The sequence below is a fragment of the Hippopotamus amphibius genome, chromosome 2, assembly GCF_030028045.1.
Source record: "Hippopotamus amphibius kiboko isolate mHipAmp2 chromosome 2, mHipAmp2.hap2, whole genome shotgun sequence".
NCBI lineage: Eukaryota > Metazoa > Chordata > Mammalia > Artiodactyla > Hippopotamidae > Hippopotamus > Hippopotamus amphibius.
In genome coordinates this window covers 25127068-25146008 of record NC_080187.1, presented here as the reverse complement: position 1 = coordinate 25146008, position 18941 = coordinate 25127068, and the positions used below count along the sequence as shown (strand labels likewise).

General features: G+C 39.1%; 1 protein-coding gene across 3 annotated transcripts in view; it reads right to left on the bottom strand.

The window, feature by feature from the left end:
- TMEM245 (transmembrane protein 245) overlaps positions 1–18941 on the bottom strand; it is an 83634-nt gene that overhangs the window by 5589 nt on the left and 59104 nt on the right. The window contains exons 14-16 of one of the 3 annotated variants that reach the window (XM_057721068.1): positions 15666–15766; positions 14621–14795; positions 9293–9487 (exon numbers count right to left, since the gene is read on the bottom strand). In XM_057721068.1, the coding sequence (XP_057577051.1) occupies positions 9293–9487; positions 14621–14795; positions 15666–15766 (471 nt within the window). Of the gene's footprint in view, positions 1–9292; positions 9488–14620; positions 14796–15665; positions 15767–18941 lie in introns of those variants that run through there. The other 2 variants (XM_057721069.1, XM_057721071.1) reach the window with 2 other exon arrangements.

Here is an 18941-nt window from a genome sequence, read left to right as displayed (position 1 = left end):
TACATAATTTCTATGCCCAAGCATAGAATGATGATGTCACCCAGCCAGGTCTGCATCTGTACTGGCAGTCAGATGGCCAGGTCAGAGTTTATCAATGAACATGAGCTCAAGCACCCATCTTAGATGAAAAGACCTCACACCAAGGCTGGCAGAACATCAAGGTGGGGCGAAGCTTGGCATGGATGTTTGTGGAACAGACACACTAGTCCTGATCTGCCTGCCTCTGCATTCTTACACCCAAGAGAGAAATAAACTTCTAGCTCCTTTAAGTCACTGTTATTTTAAGTTCCACTGATGCTGGATTTTTTTGAGTTTGTTTTTTGGTTATAATACAGGAAAATCAATCTTAAATGATGCAGATATGAAGCACAAATTTATCACCATCCTTTTAGATAGAGGTTGCCTTACTCCTTTACAACAATATCACCAATTAGGAGAGTTAGACAGGCAGGGCAAAGGTAAATTAAAGACTAATCCTTTAGCACAATGTAGGACGTCCTTTAATGTTAAGAGGGGCACAGGTAAAATGTTACAGAAAAAAGGTTACATTCAAGGATGCCCAGTTATCTCAAGGCTCTTTCACTGGACGGGCTCTAAGCCTCTTACTCCTCTGAAGCACACCTCTAACTAGCGCAGCTCTACATCTAAAGGAATAGCTTTGAGGAAGGGATAAGCTTCCTGGCTATGGTTCCTGTGGCTCTGAAAGAGTTTATGTGTGACATGACTGAACCCACTATGTTGAATATATGCTGACAGGTCAAAGAATTGAAACAAAGTTTCCTGCTTGCCTAGTGGTTAGGATTCCGGGCTTTCACTGCTGCGGCCCGGGTTCAATCCCTGGTCGCGGAACTGAGATCCTGCAAGCCATGCAGCGTAGCCAAAAATAGAAAAAGGAAAAAAAAAAAAAAAGTCTGCAAAAGAACTGGAATGAATTTGTTTCCTTAAATATTTTTATACCCTGAGAAAAAATTCCCCCAAACTAAGATTTATACACACACAAATGTTTCATATGTATTAATATCCATGTCTCTCTGTATCTATCAAATCAGGGTTTCTTGATAGCAGCACTGTGGACCATTCTGTGCGCTGTAAGATGTTTAGCAGCATCCCTGCCTCCACCCGCTACAGCTGTGATGATGAACACATCTCCAGACATTGTCAAATGTCCCCTGAGGGGACCAAACTGACACCCTCCTCCCAGAACCACTGCTCTACATACCTATCTACCCATTTATTTCCATAACTATTTTTCACAGTCTCACCTAAATTTGTGTTTTTACATTTGTGTACAGGCAAAGCTGGCTACAAGCTGCCTCAGACCAAACGAATTTCAGGTAGCACTCCATTCTGGGAAGCCCTGAAAAATCTTTAAAACCAAAAACTGGTCAATATTACAAAGCGTTTTCCAACACCCAAACGCTTTGTAAATTCATTCTTTGATATCTTTTCAAATTTCTAAGATATCTGCAAGTCTGAATCTCTAACTCTCCAATTCCCCTAAATTATGAATGAAAATTTCTGCCTCAGGGCAAAGATGCATGAAACAGGATTAAGACTGTGGTTGGCCTGGTGACTGCTTTCTATTGACAAGTAAGCTTAGCTGTAACCTCGAAATTCATACCTGCTATTCAATTCTGCCTTCAGGCCAAGAAAGCCTCCAGAAGGACTCAGAAGAAAGAAAACAAAGTGAAGCAAGCTAAGAAAACAGTTACTAAGCCCTTTGCAACTCAACAGTATATTTTCTCTAGATGTTTAGGGTGTGATGGTGCGGGGTATGTGTGTGTAAAACCCTACAGAAGTAACATTGATCTTAACTGAACCTCAGTTATCTCCAAGAAAACAAACTCCATAACCTAGAGATAGAGAAATAATTTCTTTGTGACCTCATCAAAAGGCACAGCACTAACTAATCCGTAGGGCTCATAAAACTGTAATTCTCTAGATTAGGAAGAAACAAAGGAATAAACATTGCATTGACAGTATTTCTTTTCTTTTTAATTTTTACTTTTTTTTAACTTTTTTTTTTTTTTAATTTTTATTTTGTTTTAACTGCGCCGTATGGCTTGTGGGATCTTAGTTCCCCGACCAGTGAAAATGCCGAGTCCTAACCACTGGAAAACCAGGGAATTCTCTTGACAGTATTTCTAAAAATGGTAAATGTCCTACCTAAACCACCTAAATACAGTATTCTTTCCCAAACCGTAAGTATTGTTATGCTGCTTGGTAGGAACCACATGGTAGGATTTCTCAAGAACAAGCAACGAAGAAGGGGCCCACGTGTGACAGGGAGCAGAGGACTGCTGTTAACACTTCACAGTTCCTTTAACAGCAATGGGGATCGTGCGGTGTGATTTCTCATTTACAATCCTCTTGCTCCTTGAAGATATTCTGGGACCTGCTTCCCCTAAAGTTTTCAATGAGATTTTTTAAAAATCCATTTACGTGAATATTTAAATCTTTTCTGATTTAACAACTCAAGAGTTGTTGAATCCCAGCCTCCAAGAGAAACAGAGTAAATTGTGGATGTTTAAAAATGGAAAGCTTGAACTAATTAAACTTACTTTAGTTGGCTCAGGAAAGCGAGCGTGTATTTCCTAAACACTCACCAGCACACCTTGTGACAGAGCACATGTCATCACTGTTATGTACGTTCCTTCCCTTCTAAAAATTTGGAATAAAGTTCTAAGGCTGGAGTTTATCATGGCCCCTCCTCTTTTCATCAGCCTCACAGTGATACTGCAAAAATCTTTTAATCTGATCTGCTCTTGGTTTCACTAATCTATTAATTCAACAAATTTTCACTGAACACTTTCTATGTGCCAAACACCGTGCCAGGAATGGTAACACAGCTGTAAACAAGTTAGACATAGTTCCTACCTTCAGAAAGCTTACCAATTATTGGAAAGACAATTCAACACACATTTATATAATGTCACTAGCGTGTCACTAGCCCAGGAAGAGATCGACATTCGGAATGTGAGTAAAGTTTCTACTGAATATGTATCGCTTTCAAGCCATCACAAAGTTGAAAAATCATAAAGTTGGAGATCATTTGTCATTTCTTTTATAAAAAGATACTGAACTGTGATTGAACTCTGGGTAGTAAATTATGAAAGATAATCACAGTCAAGTTAAGATAATGCTTCTAAAAACAGCAATGAGTTACTAATAACTTTATCCTAGAAAAAGATAAAGCTGAGTTCCTAAAGGGCCACATTCCAGCTGTCACCTCTGGTCATGTCAAGGTGTGGCAGAGGGCAAAGGAAAACATGAATACAGAGAACAGCATTCCCAGAGGAGTTCCTGGGATATGCCCTTACTCTCTCCTTACAAGTTTTTCTGAGCTTTAATATTCAGAGACCGCTGCTCAGTTTTTAGAAGGGGTGAAACAAGTACATCAAATCAATTCTGATTATCCTGTCCAAAAGTCAAGAAAGTACTTGAAAATGTGTGACTGCAAGGGTACTCCGGTCCTTCCCGACACCTCGCAAACAGCCCCAGTGTTAACAGAGAGCAGGGGAAACAATAGGTTCTGATTATCGAATCGAGGCCAAAACAGTTGGGAGACCAAAGCTGTGCTGTGTCTACGACATTCAGCCCCGTGAAAGCGTGCATCCACCACTATCAACAGTGAGAAGCAGAGAAAAGGGGTCCACCGTCCTTCATCTTTCCTTAGGTGGACAGTCCATCCATCTGAAGATACATGGCAGTACACAGCAACAGTCTTGCAAATGGGTCTTCTCAGCCACTGGCGCCTGCATCTGCAATCAGAAGGTATGTCTGCCTGATGGAATGAACTGTCCACCCTCCATCACCGTACTGAAACAACATGAGAGTTCCTAAGACAAGCTGAACCCTTCCACAGCCCATGACTCTGTGGAGATTATTCCCTCACAGCCCAATCATTCCTTCAACTAGGAAGAGAGCACTTTCCAAGGTTGACAGGTGCTGTGGATACACCAGTAACTAACATGGACAACAGCCCTGCAGTAATAGCAACCACAGTCAAGTGGGAAAAGACAAAGAATCGAGTGTATAAATGAAAGCTGTATGAAAAAGGAAAGGTCCAAGGGGATATCTGTAAGAGCATTAAACTAGCAGAAGGACGCAACCTAATCTTGAGGGTTAAGAAAAGCTTCTCGGATGAACTGCCATTTGAGTTCCGATCTGAAGAATGATTAGGAGTTAATCAGGCAAGGAAAGATGGGGGAGGGGGAGAGTGTCCAGACAGAGACAGCAGCCGTGTTTGAAGACCTAGAGTTTGAACGCAGCTGGTGTCGCTGAGGCCCTGACAGAAAGCCAAGTGTGGCTGCAGCTCAGACAAGGTGAAAATATTTCAGGATTTGTGAGGCAGGCACAGGCAGATCATGTAGGGCGCTGGAAGGATTCTGATCTTCCTCCAAAGGACAAGGGACGCCAGTTTTGGTAAAGGAGCATCACAACCAGATATGCCTCACTCTGAGAAGAGCACAGCCGCTGCAGTGTGGAGGAGGACTGAGGACAGGAGGAGTGGACGCGGAGAGACTGGCTGGGAGACTGAGACGCCCGCAGCAGTCCAGGTGAGAGACCTAACAGCTGGGCCCAGGGCAGGTGGCACTGGAGAAGAAGAGGAAACGACAGATTTGAGATTAAAAATGATAGGATTTGGTAAAGATGGTGACTGAGGAGATGTAAAGTCATAAGGATGACCCCACAGTGGCACATGTAAGTGGAGGGTTACATCTACTGAGGAAGGAGACAGAGGAGAATGTTTTTTCTTGGGAGGGGAAGGGACGGCTAAGGAAAAGAAAGATCTTTAGTTGAAACGCACCAGCTCACCTGCTTATTACTATGTGACTACAGGCAAGTTAACCTCTTTAAGCCTTGATTTCTTCATTTAAAAAATATGGAAAACAATCATTCCTCACCTCACATGAAAACACGGGACACCTTAAGTAAAATAAGACAACGCAGGTAAAATTTTATCACAGAACTTGGCACACTGAGTCCCAATAAATGTCAGCGGTGGTTGTTACTATTTAGAGGTCATTTAGACTTTCCAGTAGAAAGTGCTGTGTTGAAAACACAGTTCCTTCAGGCCTTCTCAAAACCCCATTAGAATGACAGTAACAAGTGTTTTCTTTAAAGGCATAAACCTAACCTGAAAAAAGAGGAGGAAAAAGAGACCATAAGAGGTTAAGAGCAACAAACATTCAGAAGGTGGAAAGCAGACGAACAACTGCTATGACCCAGCATAACCTAAAAAGCTGAATCCTAAGCCAGGAGTTAGTCAGCAAAATTGCCCATAAGGCTCAGGAAATGGTGATATCAAGGTACTTTGGAAGTGGGGTTGAAGGGGACTAAACACAGAAGGGTTGCTTTAAAGTGTGCTTAAAAAGCAGTAAGACCGGGCTTCCTAGGTGGCGCAGTGGTTAAGAATCTGCCTGCCAATGCAGAGGTCACAGGTTCGATCCCAGCTCCAGGAAGATCCCACATGCTGCGGAGCAACTAAGCCCGTGTGCCAAAAAAAAAAAAAAAACAAAAAACAAAAAGCAGTAAGACCAAGCCATCAGCCTCTGGGCAGGAGATTAGAAGATCTTGCTCTGAAGAATTTAGCAGCTCCAAAGGGAAACCAAAAAGCACCGGCATCAAGGGCTGTACAAGACAACGGTCCTGGCGGATTCTACGATGGTAACTAACCCACAGATCCTGAGTGGTTCACTCTTAACATAAGCCGATAGTCACAAATATCTGATACCTGATATTGTGATTATGTTGTGTTGACGTCGTGAAGTTCAGTGAAGGGATTTCACAGATGGAACTACGGTCCCTAAGCAACCGACTTTACTCAACACGGCAATATGTTCGGTGGGCCAGGTCTACTCAGGTGAGCCCTTTACAAAAGGGTCTTAGTGGTCAGAAACAGAAGTCAGAGAAATACTCTCCTGCTGGCCTTGAAGAAGCAAGCATCATGCTATGAAAGGCCTATGGAAAGGGGCAGCCTCTAGGAGCTTACAAGCCTCAGTTCTACAACTGCAAGCAAAGGAATTCTGCCAACCACAGGCGAGCCTGGAAGAGGGCCCTGATCTGCAGATGAAACCCCAGCCTGAGCTCACACCCTGACTGCAGCCTTGGCAGATCCTAAGCAGAAGACCCAGCTGAACTGTGCCTGAACGCCTAACTCATAGATTTTCATATAAATGTATGTTGTTTTAAGTCACTAAGTTAGTGGAAATTTGTTATGTATCATAGAAAACTAACATAGACCTATATGCCAAAAAAGGTAAACTTTATTTACACAAATAATACCTCAATAAACAGAACTCCCAAAAATATGACAGCAGAAATGGAAACCTCTATGAGGGTGTAAGAAGATAAAGCTGGAGAAATCACCCAGAAAATGGAAGCCCAAAAGACAGAACCAAAAGAACATCAGAGAAAAGACTAAAACATGACATGACCAGTGTATGAGGGTCAGCATCAAAATAAAAGTAGTTTCTGAAAGGGAGAGAAGGAACTCATTAATAAAATAAAGGAAAATTTCACAACTGCAGAGCATAAATGTCCAGTTGTAAAGGTCACAAAGGCACTTGATAAAAGGGCCAATTCGAACAACAACAACAAAATAGATAACAACAAAAAAGAAGATACTATAGGTTTTCAAACAGTTAAATTACAAAGAATAAGGTACCAAGAGTGGCTTCAGAATTTTAACAACCATGAAAGCTAGAAAACAATAAAGAAATAAAGTTCTAAAGGGAAAAAATTTTAAACACAGAATTCTGTACCCAGGCAAGATACTAAATAATTATGACCTTAGAAGAAGCCTTTTCAGACATGTATCATCCACCAAATTTACCTCTCATGCATTCTTTACCAAAAATCTACAGGAGGATGTGCTCCAATAAAAAGCATGAATAAATCAAGAAAGAAAACAATACTGGGAAATCATATGGGAAATAAGGATTCCAACCGAGGGGAAAGCTGAGGGAATCCTCAGGGTGACATCTGTACAGCAGGCAAAAGGACAACTCTGGTGGAGCAGATCAGAACCCTCCAGGAGCAACTTCTTCAGGAAGAGAACACCTGTAGCAAACCAGACGCCCCTGAGCATGCTGAGTGAGAGAAGATGTAAATGCCTGGTGCAAAGCCTGGCACTGGACTAATTATAAGTTCACAGAAAACAAAGCGGATAATAAACAGTATCTTTATAACACAAAGGAAAGCAAAACGTTGTATAGGTAAGGAACTGTAGACAATACACAAGAAGGCTTAAATATGAATGTCATTTACAGAGCCATAATAATGTAAACACTGAATACTGATCTAACTAATCTCACAGTTTAGTGACAGTGGGAGGGTGGTTAGTAAAAGAGATAATTTCTCACTTTCCAAGTGGGAAGTAAACAGACAGCACCAACAAGTGAAAAACACATCAAGAAATAAACGTAATTTCAAGATATGGAGGTAAACATCAAATAGAGTCGAAAGTGGTTCCTCTTAGACAGGAAAGGAAGGGGCAGGGAGAAGGCAAAGGACTGCTATTTTTCACAAGCTTTATAGAACTTTTTGACTCAAACTACATACATCCATATCTTTGAAGGAAAAAAGATTATAGCTATATCAGTCCTTACGTTATTTTTTCAACCCCCCCATACCACCTAATTAACAACACTCTGCCTTCAGAAGGGGACCAGGAGAAAGGGGTCACTTGCCTCTAGAAGAATTCATATTAACTTCATTTGTTTCACCTTAGAAACTAACTCTTGCTCTACCAACTTGGAATCATCAAAAGTCTTTTTCTAAAACAACAGCAAAATATTGATCAACCAATTTTCTTTTTGCTTCTTGTTTGGTAGGCCCAAGGAATATGGTATCCACTCAGCAAACGCTCTATTGCTTTCGAGTGACTGTCCACTGTCCACTGACTTCTCAGGACCCTAGTGCCTGCCTTTAAGAGGCAAAGGCAGGAAAGGATATCATGTGTAACCACCCCCAAAATGGTGATGCCTTTGTTAAAACCTCTAAGTACCTCTCTTTTCATTCTTCTTCAGGAAACTGATATTTCACTGCCATCAATTAAGTGTCTAAAATTAACTAAGATGGTCCTTCTCAGAAACGTTATTCTACTCGTTTTCGGTTAAAGGACTGTCTTTCTTCACAAAATACAACACTTAAAATGAAACATGCAAAACATTTTAGAAGAATTTTAAATAAAAAGTTTCATTAAATACGTTTTCAGAATCAACTTGTTAATGACTCCTTAATTACACTAGAATATGCAACAAAAAAATTCTTTTCCAACTGACAATAAAAAGGGCAATGCAGTATAGTCTCTGGAAAGTTAAAATCCTGTATTCTGAGACTTGTTTTTCCTTAAAAGTCCTTTTTACTTTTCTGTTGTTAAAGTGCAATTTCTGGTACAGACACATAGAAAAACTGTGTTGGAAGTATCCACTAAAGTTAAACCAGATGTACTCCTGGCCATTCCACTGCTGGTATATACTCACCTACGTAAGCACTCACGCTCACCAAAAGCCATGTATCAGAAAGGTCATAGCGGACTCTGATTTGTAGCAATCCTAAACTGGAAACTACCCAAATGTCCATCGATAGTAAAATAAATAGATAAATTGTGGTATATTCACACAGTGGAATACTATAGTATATAAATAAATATATATAAATTGAATAGTATATAAATAAACCTACAGAAAACCTGGAATAGTGCAATTAACAGCCATATGTCCCTTACCTAGATTCACCAGTTGTGAACATTTTGCTACAAAATCACTTCTTCCCTCTCAGTTCGATCTCATTCTTAAAGGATATTTTGCTACATAACTGAAATATCATTATCAGACCTAATAAATTTAACATCAATACAGTACTATTTCGTATATGGTCCATAATCAATTTCTCTAACTGCTCCAGAAACGCTCTTTACAGACTCTCTCCATCCCCAGTCCAGGGTCCTGTCACGGACTCGTGCACTGCATTTGGTTGCCCTACTTCCTGAGTCTCCTCCAATCTATTATACTGTGTCTCAAGATGGTCTTTCAAAATTTATTTATTTTTGGTCTTCCATGACATTAACAATTCTGACCCAACCAGTTTTTAAATGTTGCTGATATGTGAAACCCAAAAGTCTACACACAAATGATTTCTTTTTACTTAGTATCTTCTATAATCTTTAACAGAGCAGGGAAACTGAAAAACTCTGTATCCTATCAGACTGTATGCAGGTAAGAAAACGACGAGACAGGTGAGTTCAATTTCACGCACAGTTTACGCTCATTCTGCTGTGACTCACCGCTGAGTCTGAGCAGGCCACGGGGTCTGGCCTGGCGTGGGCACGGAGCTGGTGGGACTCACTAACATGGCACTATAGATATTGGAAGCGACCACAAGTGTGCAGAGGAGTATGGGCCCAATGATTGCTCCTTCCAGGCCCAGGTAGTACGCTCCACCGGCCACTGCCAAGCCTGTCAAGTAAGGATGGCCACCTCTGGAACAGAGAGCACAGGTTACTCGTGACTTTCAACCAACATAAACCTTGGAGTAAGTCGGAAATACATTCTCTAACACAATGTTCACTCTCTAATACACCGGCCTTTTGACTGCATTATCAGCTTTCTTCAGATTACCTCAATGCAGATAACTGAATATTAACTGTAATATCATCAAGACACAAACATTTTCTTGTTTTCATGTGTGACATTTGCCCTTTTACAGGTCCAGCAACTGAAGGAATGAAGTCAGCAATGTTAACAGGTACCATTACTGGGCTGTCTGAGGTGGGTTACTGATAGCTTAGGACTGGTTATATAGACTACCTGTTAGGTTTACCTCTATCTAGGATAATTAAGTGGGCACAATTAAACTAACTATGCTTTTTTAAAGATAACAATACACACAATGGCACCCCTGTTACTCATAAGTCAGACTTCTAGCAACCTCCTAAAATATAGATTCTAACACAGGCAGTGATAAAAGCCCTCATGAGGAAAAATTTGTTAAAAATCCGAAGATTTTTATTTCACAGGAGAGTCATAATTGTCTTCCAGCTTATCACCATAACACTTACATAACAGGAATGAAATAAGACACAGGCAGATCTCAGAGATATTACAGGTTTGGTTCCAGACCACCATAATAAAGCCAAACATCACAATAAAGTGACTCACATGAAATTTCTGGTTTCCCAGAGTATATAAAAATTATGTTTACACTGTACTGTAGTCTTTTAAGTGTACAATAGCCTTATGTCTAAAACAATGTACATATTTTAATTTAAAAATACCTGATTGGTAAAAATGCTAACTATCATGTGAGCCTTCAGCAAATTGTAATCCTTTTGCTAGTGGCGAGTCTTGTCTTGATCGTGACAGCTGCTGACTGATCAGCATGACTGGCTGCTGAAAGCCGGGGTGCCTGTGGCAATTTCTTAAAATAAGACAACAATGAAGTTTTGCTGCATCCACTGACTCTTCCTTTGACAGACGATTTCTGTGGAGCATGCAATGCTGTTTTGTTTTTTTGTTCTTTTTTTTTCAATTTTTCAATTTTATTTATTTATTTATTTTATTGGCTGTGTTGGGTCTTTTTTGCTGTGCGCAGGCTTTCTTTTGTTGCGGCGAGTGGGGGCTACTCTTCGTTGTGGTGTGCTGGCTCCTCATTGTCGTGGCTTCTCTTGTTGCAGAGCACAGGCTCTAGGCGCGTGGGCTTCAGTAGCTGCAGCACATGGGCTCAACAGTTGTGGCTCATGGGCTCTAAAGCACAGGCTCAACAGTTGTGGCACGTGGGCTTACTTGCTCTGCGGCATGTGGGATCTTCCTGGAGCAGGGATTGAACCCATGTCCCCTGCACTGGCAGGCAGGTTCTTTTTTTTTTTAAGAACTTTTATTGAGATACAGTTAACATACAATAAACTGCATATATTTAGAGTGTACTATTTGGTATCCCAATCTCCCAATTCATCCCCCTGCAACCCTCCCTGCTTTCCCCCACTTGGTGTCCATATATTTGTTCTCTACATCTGTGGCAGGCAGATTCTTAACCACTGTGCCACCTAGGAAGCCCCGCAATGCTGTTTGAGAGCATTTTACCACTGTAGAATTTCTTTCAATATTGGAGTTAATCCTTTCAAACCCTGCTTTTGCTTTATCAACCAAGTTTATGTAATCCTCTAAATCCTTTGTTGCCATTTCAACAATCTTGACAGCATCTTTACCAGAAGTAGATTTCATCCAAGAAGTCACTTTCTTTGCTTATCCATAAGCAACTCCTCATCCGTTAAAGTTTTATCATGAGATTGCAGTCATTCTGTTACATCTTCAGACCCACTTCTAGTTCTCTTGCTATTTCCACCACATCTGCAGTTATCTCCTCCAATGAAGTCTTGAACGCCTCAAAGTTATCCATGAGGGTTGGAATCAACTTTTTCCAAACTTCTGTTAATGTTGATATTCTGACCACTTCCCATGAAATATGAGCGTTCTTAATGGCATCTAGAATGGTGAATGCTTTCCAGAAGGTTTTCAATTGATTTTTGCCCAGATCTGTGAGAGGAATCACTATCTGTAGCAGGTATAGCCTTATGAAATGTATTTCTTACATAATAAGACTTGAAAGTCGAAATTACTCCTTGATCCACAGGCTGCAGAATGGAGGTTGTGTTACAGGCATGAAAACAACATTAACCTCATTGCACATCTCCATCAGAGCTCTTGTGTGACTGGGTGTATTGTCAAATGAGCAGTAGTTATTTTGAAAGGAATCATCTTTTTTTGACCAGTAGGTCTCAAAAGTAGGCTTAAAATATTCAACATACATAGTAAACCAGGCTGTAAATAGATGCTCTGTTATCGAGGTTTTGTTGTTTCATTTCTACAGCACAGGCGGAGTAGATTTAGCACAATTCTTAAGGGCCCTGGGGTTTCTTGAATGGTAAATGAGCACTGGCTTCAATTTAAAGTTACCAGCTGCATTAGCCCCTAGCAACAGTGCCAGCCTGTCCTTTCAAGCTTTGAAACCAGGCATTGAAAGTCCTAGGTGGCATCTTTTTCCAATAGAAAGTTGTTTCATTTACATTGAAAATCTGTTTAATGTAGCCACTTTCATTATTTATCTTAGCTAGATCTTCTGGATAACTTGCTGCAGCTTCTACATCTTGTACTTTTATGTCTGGAGACAGCTTCTTTCCTTAAACCTTATGAACCAACCTCTGCTAGCTTTAAACTTTTCTTGTACAGCTTCCTCACCTCTCACAGCCTTCACAGAATTGAGAAGTGTTAGGGCCTTGCTCCAGATTAGGCTCTGGCTTAAGGGAACTTGTGGCTGGTTTGATCTTCCATCCAGAACACCAAAACTTTCTCCATATCCGCAAAAATGCTGTTTTGCTTTCTTATCATTTGTGTGTTCACTGGAATAGCACTTTTCACTTCCTTCAAGAACCTGTCCTCTGCATTCACAACTTGGCTAACTGCCTGGCTCAAGGGGCCTAGCTTTCAACATGCCTTCTTCACTAAGTTTAATCATGTCTAGCCTTTGATTTAAGGTGAGAGACGTCTGACTCTTCCCTTCACTTGAACACTTAGAGGCCACTGTAGGGTTATTAATTGGCCTTATTTCAATATTGCTGTATCTCAGGGACTAGGGAGACCCAAGGAAAGGGAGAAGATAAGGGAACGGTTGGTTGGTTGGAGCAGTCAAAACACATAAAACACTTAAGCTTGCCACCTTATATGGCTGTAGTTCATAGTACCCAATACAATTACAATAGTAACATCAAAGATCATTGATCACAGATCACCATAACAAACATAATAATAAAAAAGTCTGAACTATTGCAAGAATTACCAAAGCGACACAGACACAAAGAAACAAAAACGGTGTTGGAAAAACAGAGTCAACAGACTTGCTTAACACAGAGTTGCCACAAACCTTCACTTCGTTAAAAAAACAAAGAAAGCAAAAAACAATAAAACCCCAAAATGCAGTATCTGTGAAGCACAATAAAATGAGGCATACCTGTAGGTTACAACAGCACAGCACACTGATAATAACATATGACCACTGACATAAGAGGGACTTAGAAATACAGTATAGTTTGTTTGTTTCTAGTTTCTAAACACAGATGATTAGAAAACTTTAGTGAAGGGCAAATAACTAAATACCTTGGAAGGATACCCTATACTATATTACAATTCAGTAACGTTTAAGGTGAGCCAGTCTTCAGGAAACCAATAAATTATATTTGTAATTTATCTGTCTTGCCCATTCTAAAAAAGGATTTAGGGCAGTATTCCATGTCATACTATGTAAGTAATCATTTTCCCTAAACAATACACTTAAGGAAAATTATAAAAAATGCTTACAGCTTAAAAAAAGTGTGGGAGCTGTTAAAAGCTTAATTTATTACAAAATAAAATAAAGCAATTTATGTAAATTCTTTCATTTCCTAATAATGTTGGTTAAAGAAGGTATTACTATATTATTAAGATAAAACTATATTTAAGTTAAATTCTAGCTAAAAACCTTGATATAAAATTTACAGCAAAGTTCAAAGAAATGAAAACACAACTATAAATCATGTAACTACTCTTACTGTTTTAAATGTTAGTTAAGCACACTTTGAAGTTCTCCTGTTATCTTTAAGTTTTAGGCATAAAAGTTCCCCTAAGGCTTGCTTATGGAGTTGTTTCTTTTTGCTCTGGAACTTTGTGGTTTTGTAGTAGTTCTATATCATTTATTTTCTATTTTAAGTTACTAGAGGGAAAACAAGGTAGCATATGACTTATCTCTTCGTAATTTCAAATTAACTGAAGAGTCCTCTTCCTATAAACTTAGACCCTGTCTACCCTTATTGAGTTTTACTTAATGAAAATTTAATATATTAACTGTTATGATAGTTTCAGTAGGCCATATTCTGAATTTGAGTAGCTGAATAAAATTCAATATTTGGTTACATCCTAGATTCTAATAAGCAATGTTAATCTGGATACATGACTAAATGAGAATTAGCTTGATTTACTGAATGCAATTTCTAAAAGAGACATCAAAACCTACAAAAACAGACATATTTATTACATCGCCAAAGTTTGGCTTCTGCCTTAAATTTAACCTGTACTCAGCATAGAACCATACTATAACATCTAAAGTAAGAAAGCACTGCTTGTCAGATACAAACTTGATGAGATATCATTTTACACGGAAATCCTTAAACACACAACCTAATAATGTGTTTCTCCAAAAGCAAATAAGTTCTGAAAATAACTACTAACTTGTTATTGTACTTAAGATATTTTTATTTTGAAGTATGTACAGTAATACTTTTTTCCTAGGTTAAATGTCACTAAACCAGAGGCTTATTCACAATTTTATTTTAGCCCATGGTCTCATGTATTGTAAATAATACTTAAACAGCATACCTTGTACATGATATTAATTATATTAAATTAAACTTTGATTATATCAGTGGGATCATAAAAGATTATTCCACTGAAAATCCTACCACCTGTCCTTTCTCCCATGCCCAAAAGAAAAAAAAAAAAACCACCACCAAAAAACTTCTTAAAAAAGGCCAGAGAAATTCCTGGATGATTCATCATCAACTTCAGAAGTTCTGTGGAATACTTACCCTGATATATCAGAATAGATGGCAGTATCTACAAAGTATGTTGGCAAGAGATGAAAAACCAACAGTAAGATGGCTTTGCATCCTAAGCCTTGTGTAAGCCACAGGTCTAGAACTGCAGGTACTGCTGCCCAATATGTGCCCAGAAATGGCACTGCTCCAAGGATTGCTGCTAAAGCTAATAAAAGAAGAAAAAGCAACTTAACATCATCATCAAAGCAATAACAAAACAGCAGAATCTAAGCACTAGCTTCTACTACTTAAAAATTTCCACCAAAACAAGTTAAATAAATACAAACTCAAATAGGGGAATGATATGCCCTGTTTAACTGAATTTTTCAGTTGAATGAGGTCCAAGATCTTAAAATTGGACCATGAAAATCTTTCTGCAGTGTGTGTTTACTTCATGAATCTATTCTTAAGCAACAAAATTTTAGTATCCCGCAGCTGTTATTCCCAGTCAATGGTTAGTTAATATGTATGCAGTTGGCCCTGTCTCCTCAGATGTGGAACCTGCAGATACAGAGGGCCAAAGGACCTGAGCATCCACAGATTTTGGTATCCTCAGGGGGCCCCGAAACCACTCCCGCAGGGCTACCAAAGGACTGTACAGTTCTATAACTAGAGCATTGGTCAACTATTTGTACTGATTCCAAAGCCACATCAGAAATTAGTTTCTAAATCTCAGCTAAGAATGTATATTCTCTACCTTGCTTCTTTCTAATAAAAATGAAGTGTAATTGCAATAAAAACACCAAAAATAACCCTCTAGTTGGAGGCCCTTGCTTCACACTCATCCCTTTCCAGAACAGTATGTTCAATTAACAAACAAGTATTATTTATGCAGTGCTTCCTATGTGCTGGGTATTGTTCCAGCTACTGGGCATACAGCAATAAACAAACATTCCAAATCATATTTATGCTCCTAATCTGGACTAGATTAGAGCTCAAAATTTAGCATTTTAACTCTGAGGAAGCTGAAAATATGTGTAGAATGGCTTAATGTCCCTTAAATAGAGGACAGCAGAAGCTATGAAACAGTTGTTACCTGCTGGTATGAAGACAATATTGATGCCAAATATAGTATGAGTCAGCCAGGTGTACAATCCATAGAAGCCGGCCATTTTGAGGGAAGCATCGAACACCCCTCTAGGATGTCCAAAGATAAAAGGGAAAGAAAATAAACACAGTATCATACTGTGATTCAGAAAAATCAGTATTTCTAGGCTTCTGGCTACTTTATTTCAAATCTCATAATAGCTTTAATTTTTCCAATGGCCTGAGAATGCTGTCTTCATTTTATTTCAAAGAAACATAAAAATCTTGTATTGAAACCTTGAAATAGATTTACTAAACTGTTCACTAAATTTCCCTAATGAAAAGATAACTGAAATAAAACACCTTAAAATACCCTATTCACTGAAATAATTTGTCAACTCTTCACTTCTAAAGCAGATCGCTCACCACCAAAATAAAGAGAAAGAAAAATAAGTGCGAATATCTCATTTCTGAGGATGTAGTTAAATTCAGAGACATCTGGGCTGTGGTCAGCCCTCCCCTTTGGGAAGAGCAAGTGAGGGATAATATAAACAGTACTTCATCAGCCCTTCTTCTCTTGTTAACAAAATGTTCCCAGATTTCTTAGACCATGCAACCCAACCTACAAAAGGAACTTGTAAAAATGCTATCAAAGAAAGAATGCAGGTCACTGGGAGAGAATTTACAAAAAAAAAAAATCTTATTAACTCCAAAATAAAATCAGAGAGGAAAACACAAGAGGTGTAAAAACAGACACATATACGGTGATTAATAGGAATGAAAATATGCAATCTCAGGTACTTCATTTTTGCTTTTCAGTTGGAAGATTAAGGTAGTACTGTGTCAGGAGGAGAAATAAGGGACTGCTCAGAGACAGCACAAAGGCAGCAAACCTTAGGTTATCCCAAGGTACCACAAAGTTACAAAAACCAGGCATCTGTGGGGTGCGTGGGAGGCACACTCATACACTCATGAGAGGAGGAAAAGCTGTCTGTAACTGAAAAAAGAGACCATGGCAGCAAAGTGACACTGTACACACAAAAGGACACAACAAGCTTTTCCAAAGCATCCCAAGAGGTGTACTGTGAGGGTAAAGTCAAACCCTGGAATCTAGTGACTCACATAGGATTCAGAGGCATGGATTTGGTGACAGAGTGGCTCCCCAAATTATGAACCCTTGTCATACTGACCAGCACCTTTCACAAAAATGTCTTAAAGGTGCCATATGACCTCTAACAATAAGGACACAGACTAAAGAGGTATTGAAAAGACTGAAAGGAAGGGAGAGAGCCCACAGGAAATATAAAAGATCTGAATAGTAACTGAATAGAAGACATGGAGGGAAAAGAACATGAGAGATTCAGATTTTAAATCTGAGGGAGAAAGAATGGCAGTGTCTTAAAGTCATGGAGGACCCCAGAATGGGAGAGGACATGGAAGAAAAGGGAATATGCTTAGTTGGGGCAGTGTTAAGTCAAAAAAGGATGAGGGAAATAAATGCCTTGGAGGTAGCTGGAAATAAGAGACATGGCTTAATAGTGAACTTGAGACAAGAAATTTGAGATACACTAGAAAATACTAATCATAGGAAAGGGTAAGATATCCCAAGGGGCAAGCCTAGAAAAAATGGGGCAATGAGCTGTGTTCTCATAAGGGACCTGAGGACAAAGATACACCAGCCAAAGAGATAATGAAATCATTTCTCTAGTAGGAAGAAAATCACTTGGGTACACTATTCCCAGAGACCAAGGGAGAAGGAAGCTTTTGAGAATGAGGGAATAATAATATCAAATATCATGGAAAGATTAATGAGAACAAAGTCTAAGAAAAAAAGTGCATAATCTGACTAGAATGGGGAAGGGGGGCCAGTGAGAAAAGATCCAGATGTGATTCTTCAATCAACCCCCTGGTGCTTTAAAAATTTTAAGCCAAAAATAAGCTGACATCAAAGTGCAATGGAAAATCACAACTGAATCACCCCTCTAGGTGGCAAGTAAGCAAAGTTCAATCCATAAAGGACCACTTGTAGGAAAACAGTCTCCTACTTCTGGGAATATTGTCTGTTGGTAATATTCTCACTAAGGCAACTTTTAAGTAATTTTGTAGACTCTAAATGCACTATCTATTGTCTGCAGTAACTAAATATTTTCATGTATCCTAATGAGGGAAGACAATATATTTCCCCCACCTTATTATTCATGATCTGGCACAAAGCTTTTTAGAAACCAGAAAAAAAATCTTCTAATAATTTACTAAGAGAATTTTTTAACTCCTTCAATTTCCTAGCCATTTTTTTCTCCTCTCTTTTTTCCGTATAAGTTTTATTGAACTATAATTTACAAACAATAAAACTCACCAACTTGAAGTGTGTAATTCAGTAAACTCTGATAAGTGTACACAGTTGCATAACTACCACTAGAATTAAAATACAGAACCTTATCATCATCCCAGCAAGTCTCCTCATGCCCTTCCACAGTGAATCCCTCCCTGAGCCCTGGTCTCTGACAGCCACTAGACATGTTTTCTGTCACTACAGTTTTGCCATTTCTAGAATTTCATATTAACAGAATCGCACACTACCTACCTTTTTAAAAAACTGTGGTAAGATACACATAACATGACACTTACTATTTAACCATTTTTAAGTGTACAGTTCAGGAGTGTCAAGTACATTCCCACTGTCATTGTGTTTGGTTTTTGTGTTTGGTTTCTTTAACCTAGTACAATGCTTTTGAGGTTCACCCGCGTAGTAGTTTGTTCCTTTTTAATTGTCGAGTAGTATTTCACTATGTGGATATACCACAAATTGTTTATCCATTCACCAACTGATGGGCATTTGAGTTGTTTCCAGTTTGGGGCTATTGTGAATAATGCTGCTATGAACGTTTAAGCACAAGATTTCGACACACGCTCTCACTGCTTTTCAGTAAATGCCTTAGAGTGAAAATGCTGCGTCATATGGTGTCTAACATTTTGAGGAACATTAGCAATTTTTTTTCTCTCTCCATTCAGAGACAACCTATAGTCCATGGACACCCAGTCAGAAGTTACTGCCTGCTACATCGCACCACATCTCCTCAAGGCGTAAGGCTTAACTTCGTCGTACTTACGGTATTATGTAGGTGGATGCTGGCAGAAAGAGCAAATCAGCTCAGGAAAAGCTAAATGATGATTCAGCAATGAGTAACTGACCTGATGCACACTGGGTGCTCAATAACAGTAGCTATTCTTGGAGCTACTATTATCAGGTATCAAGATCACTAGTCTCATATGTATGTAGCATATA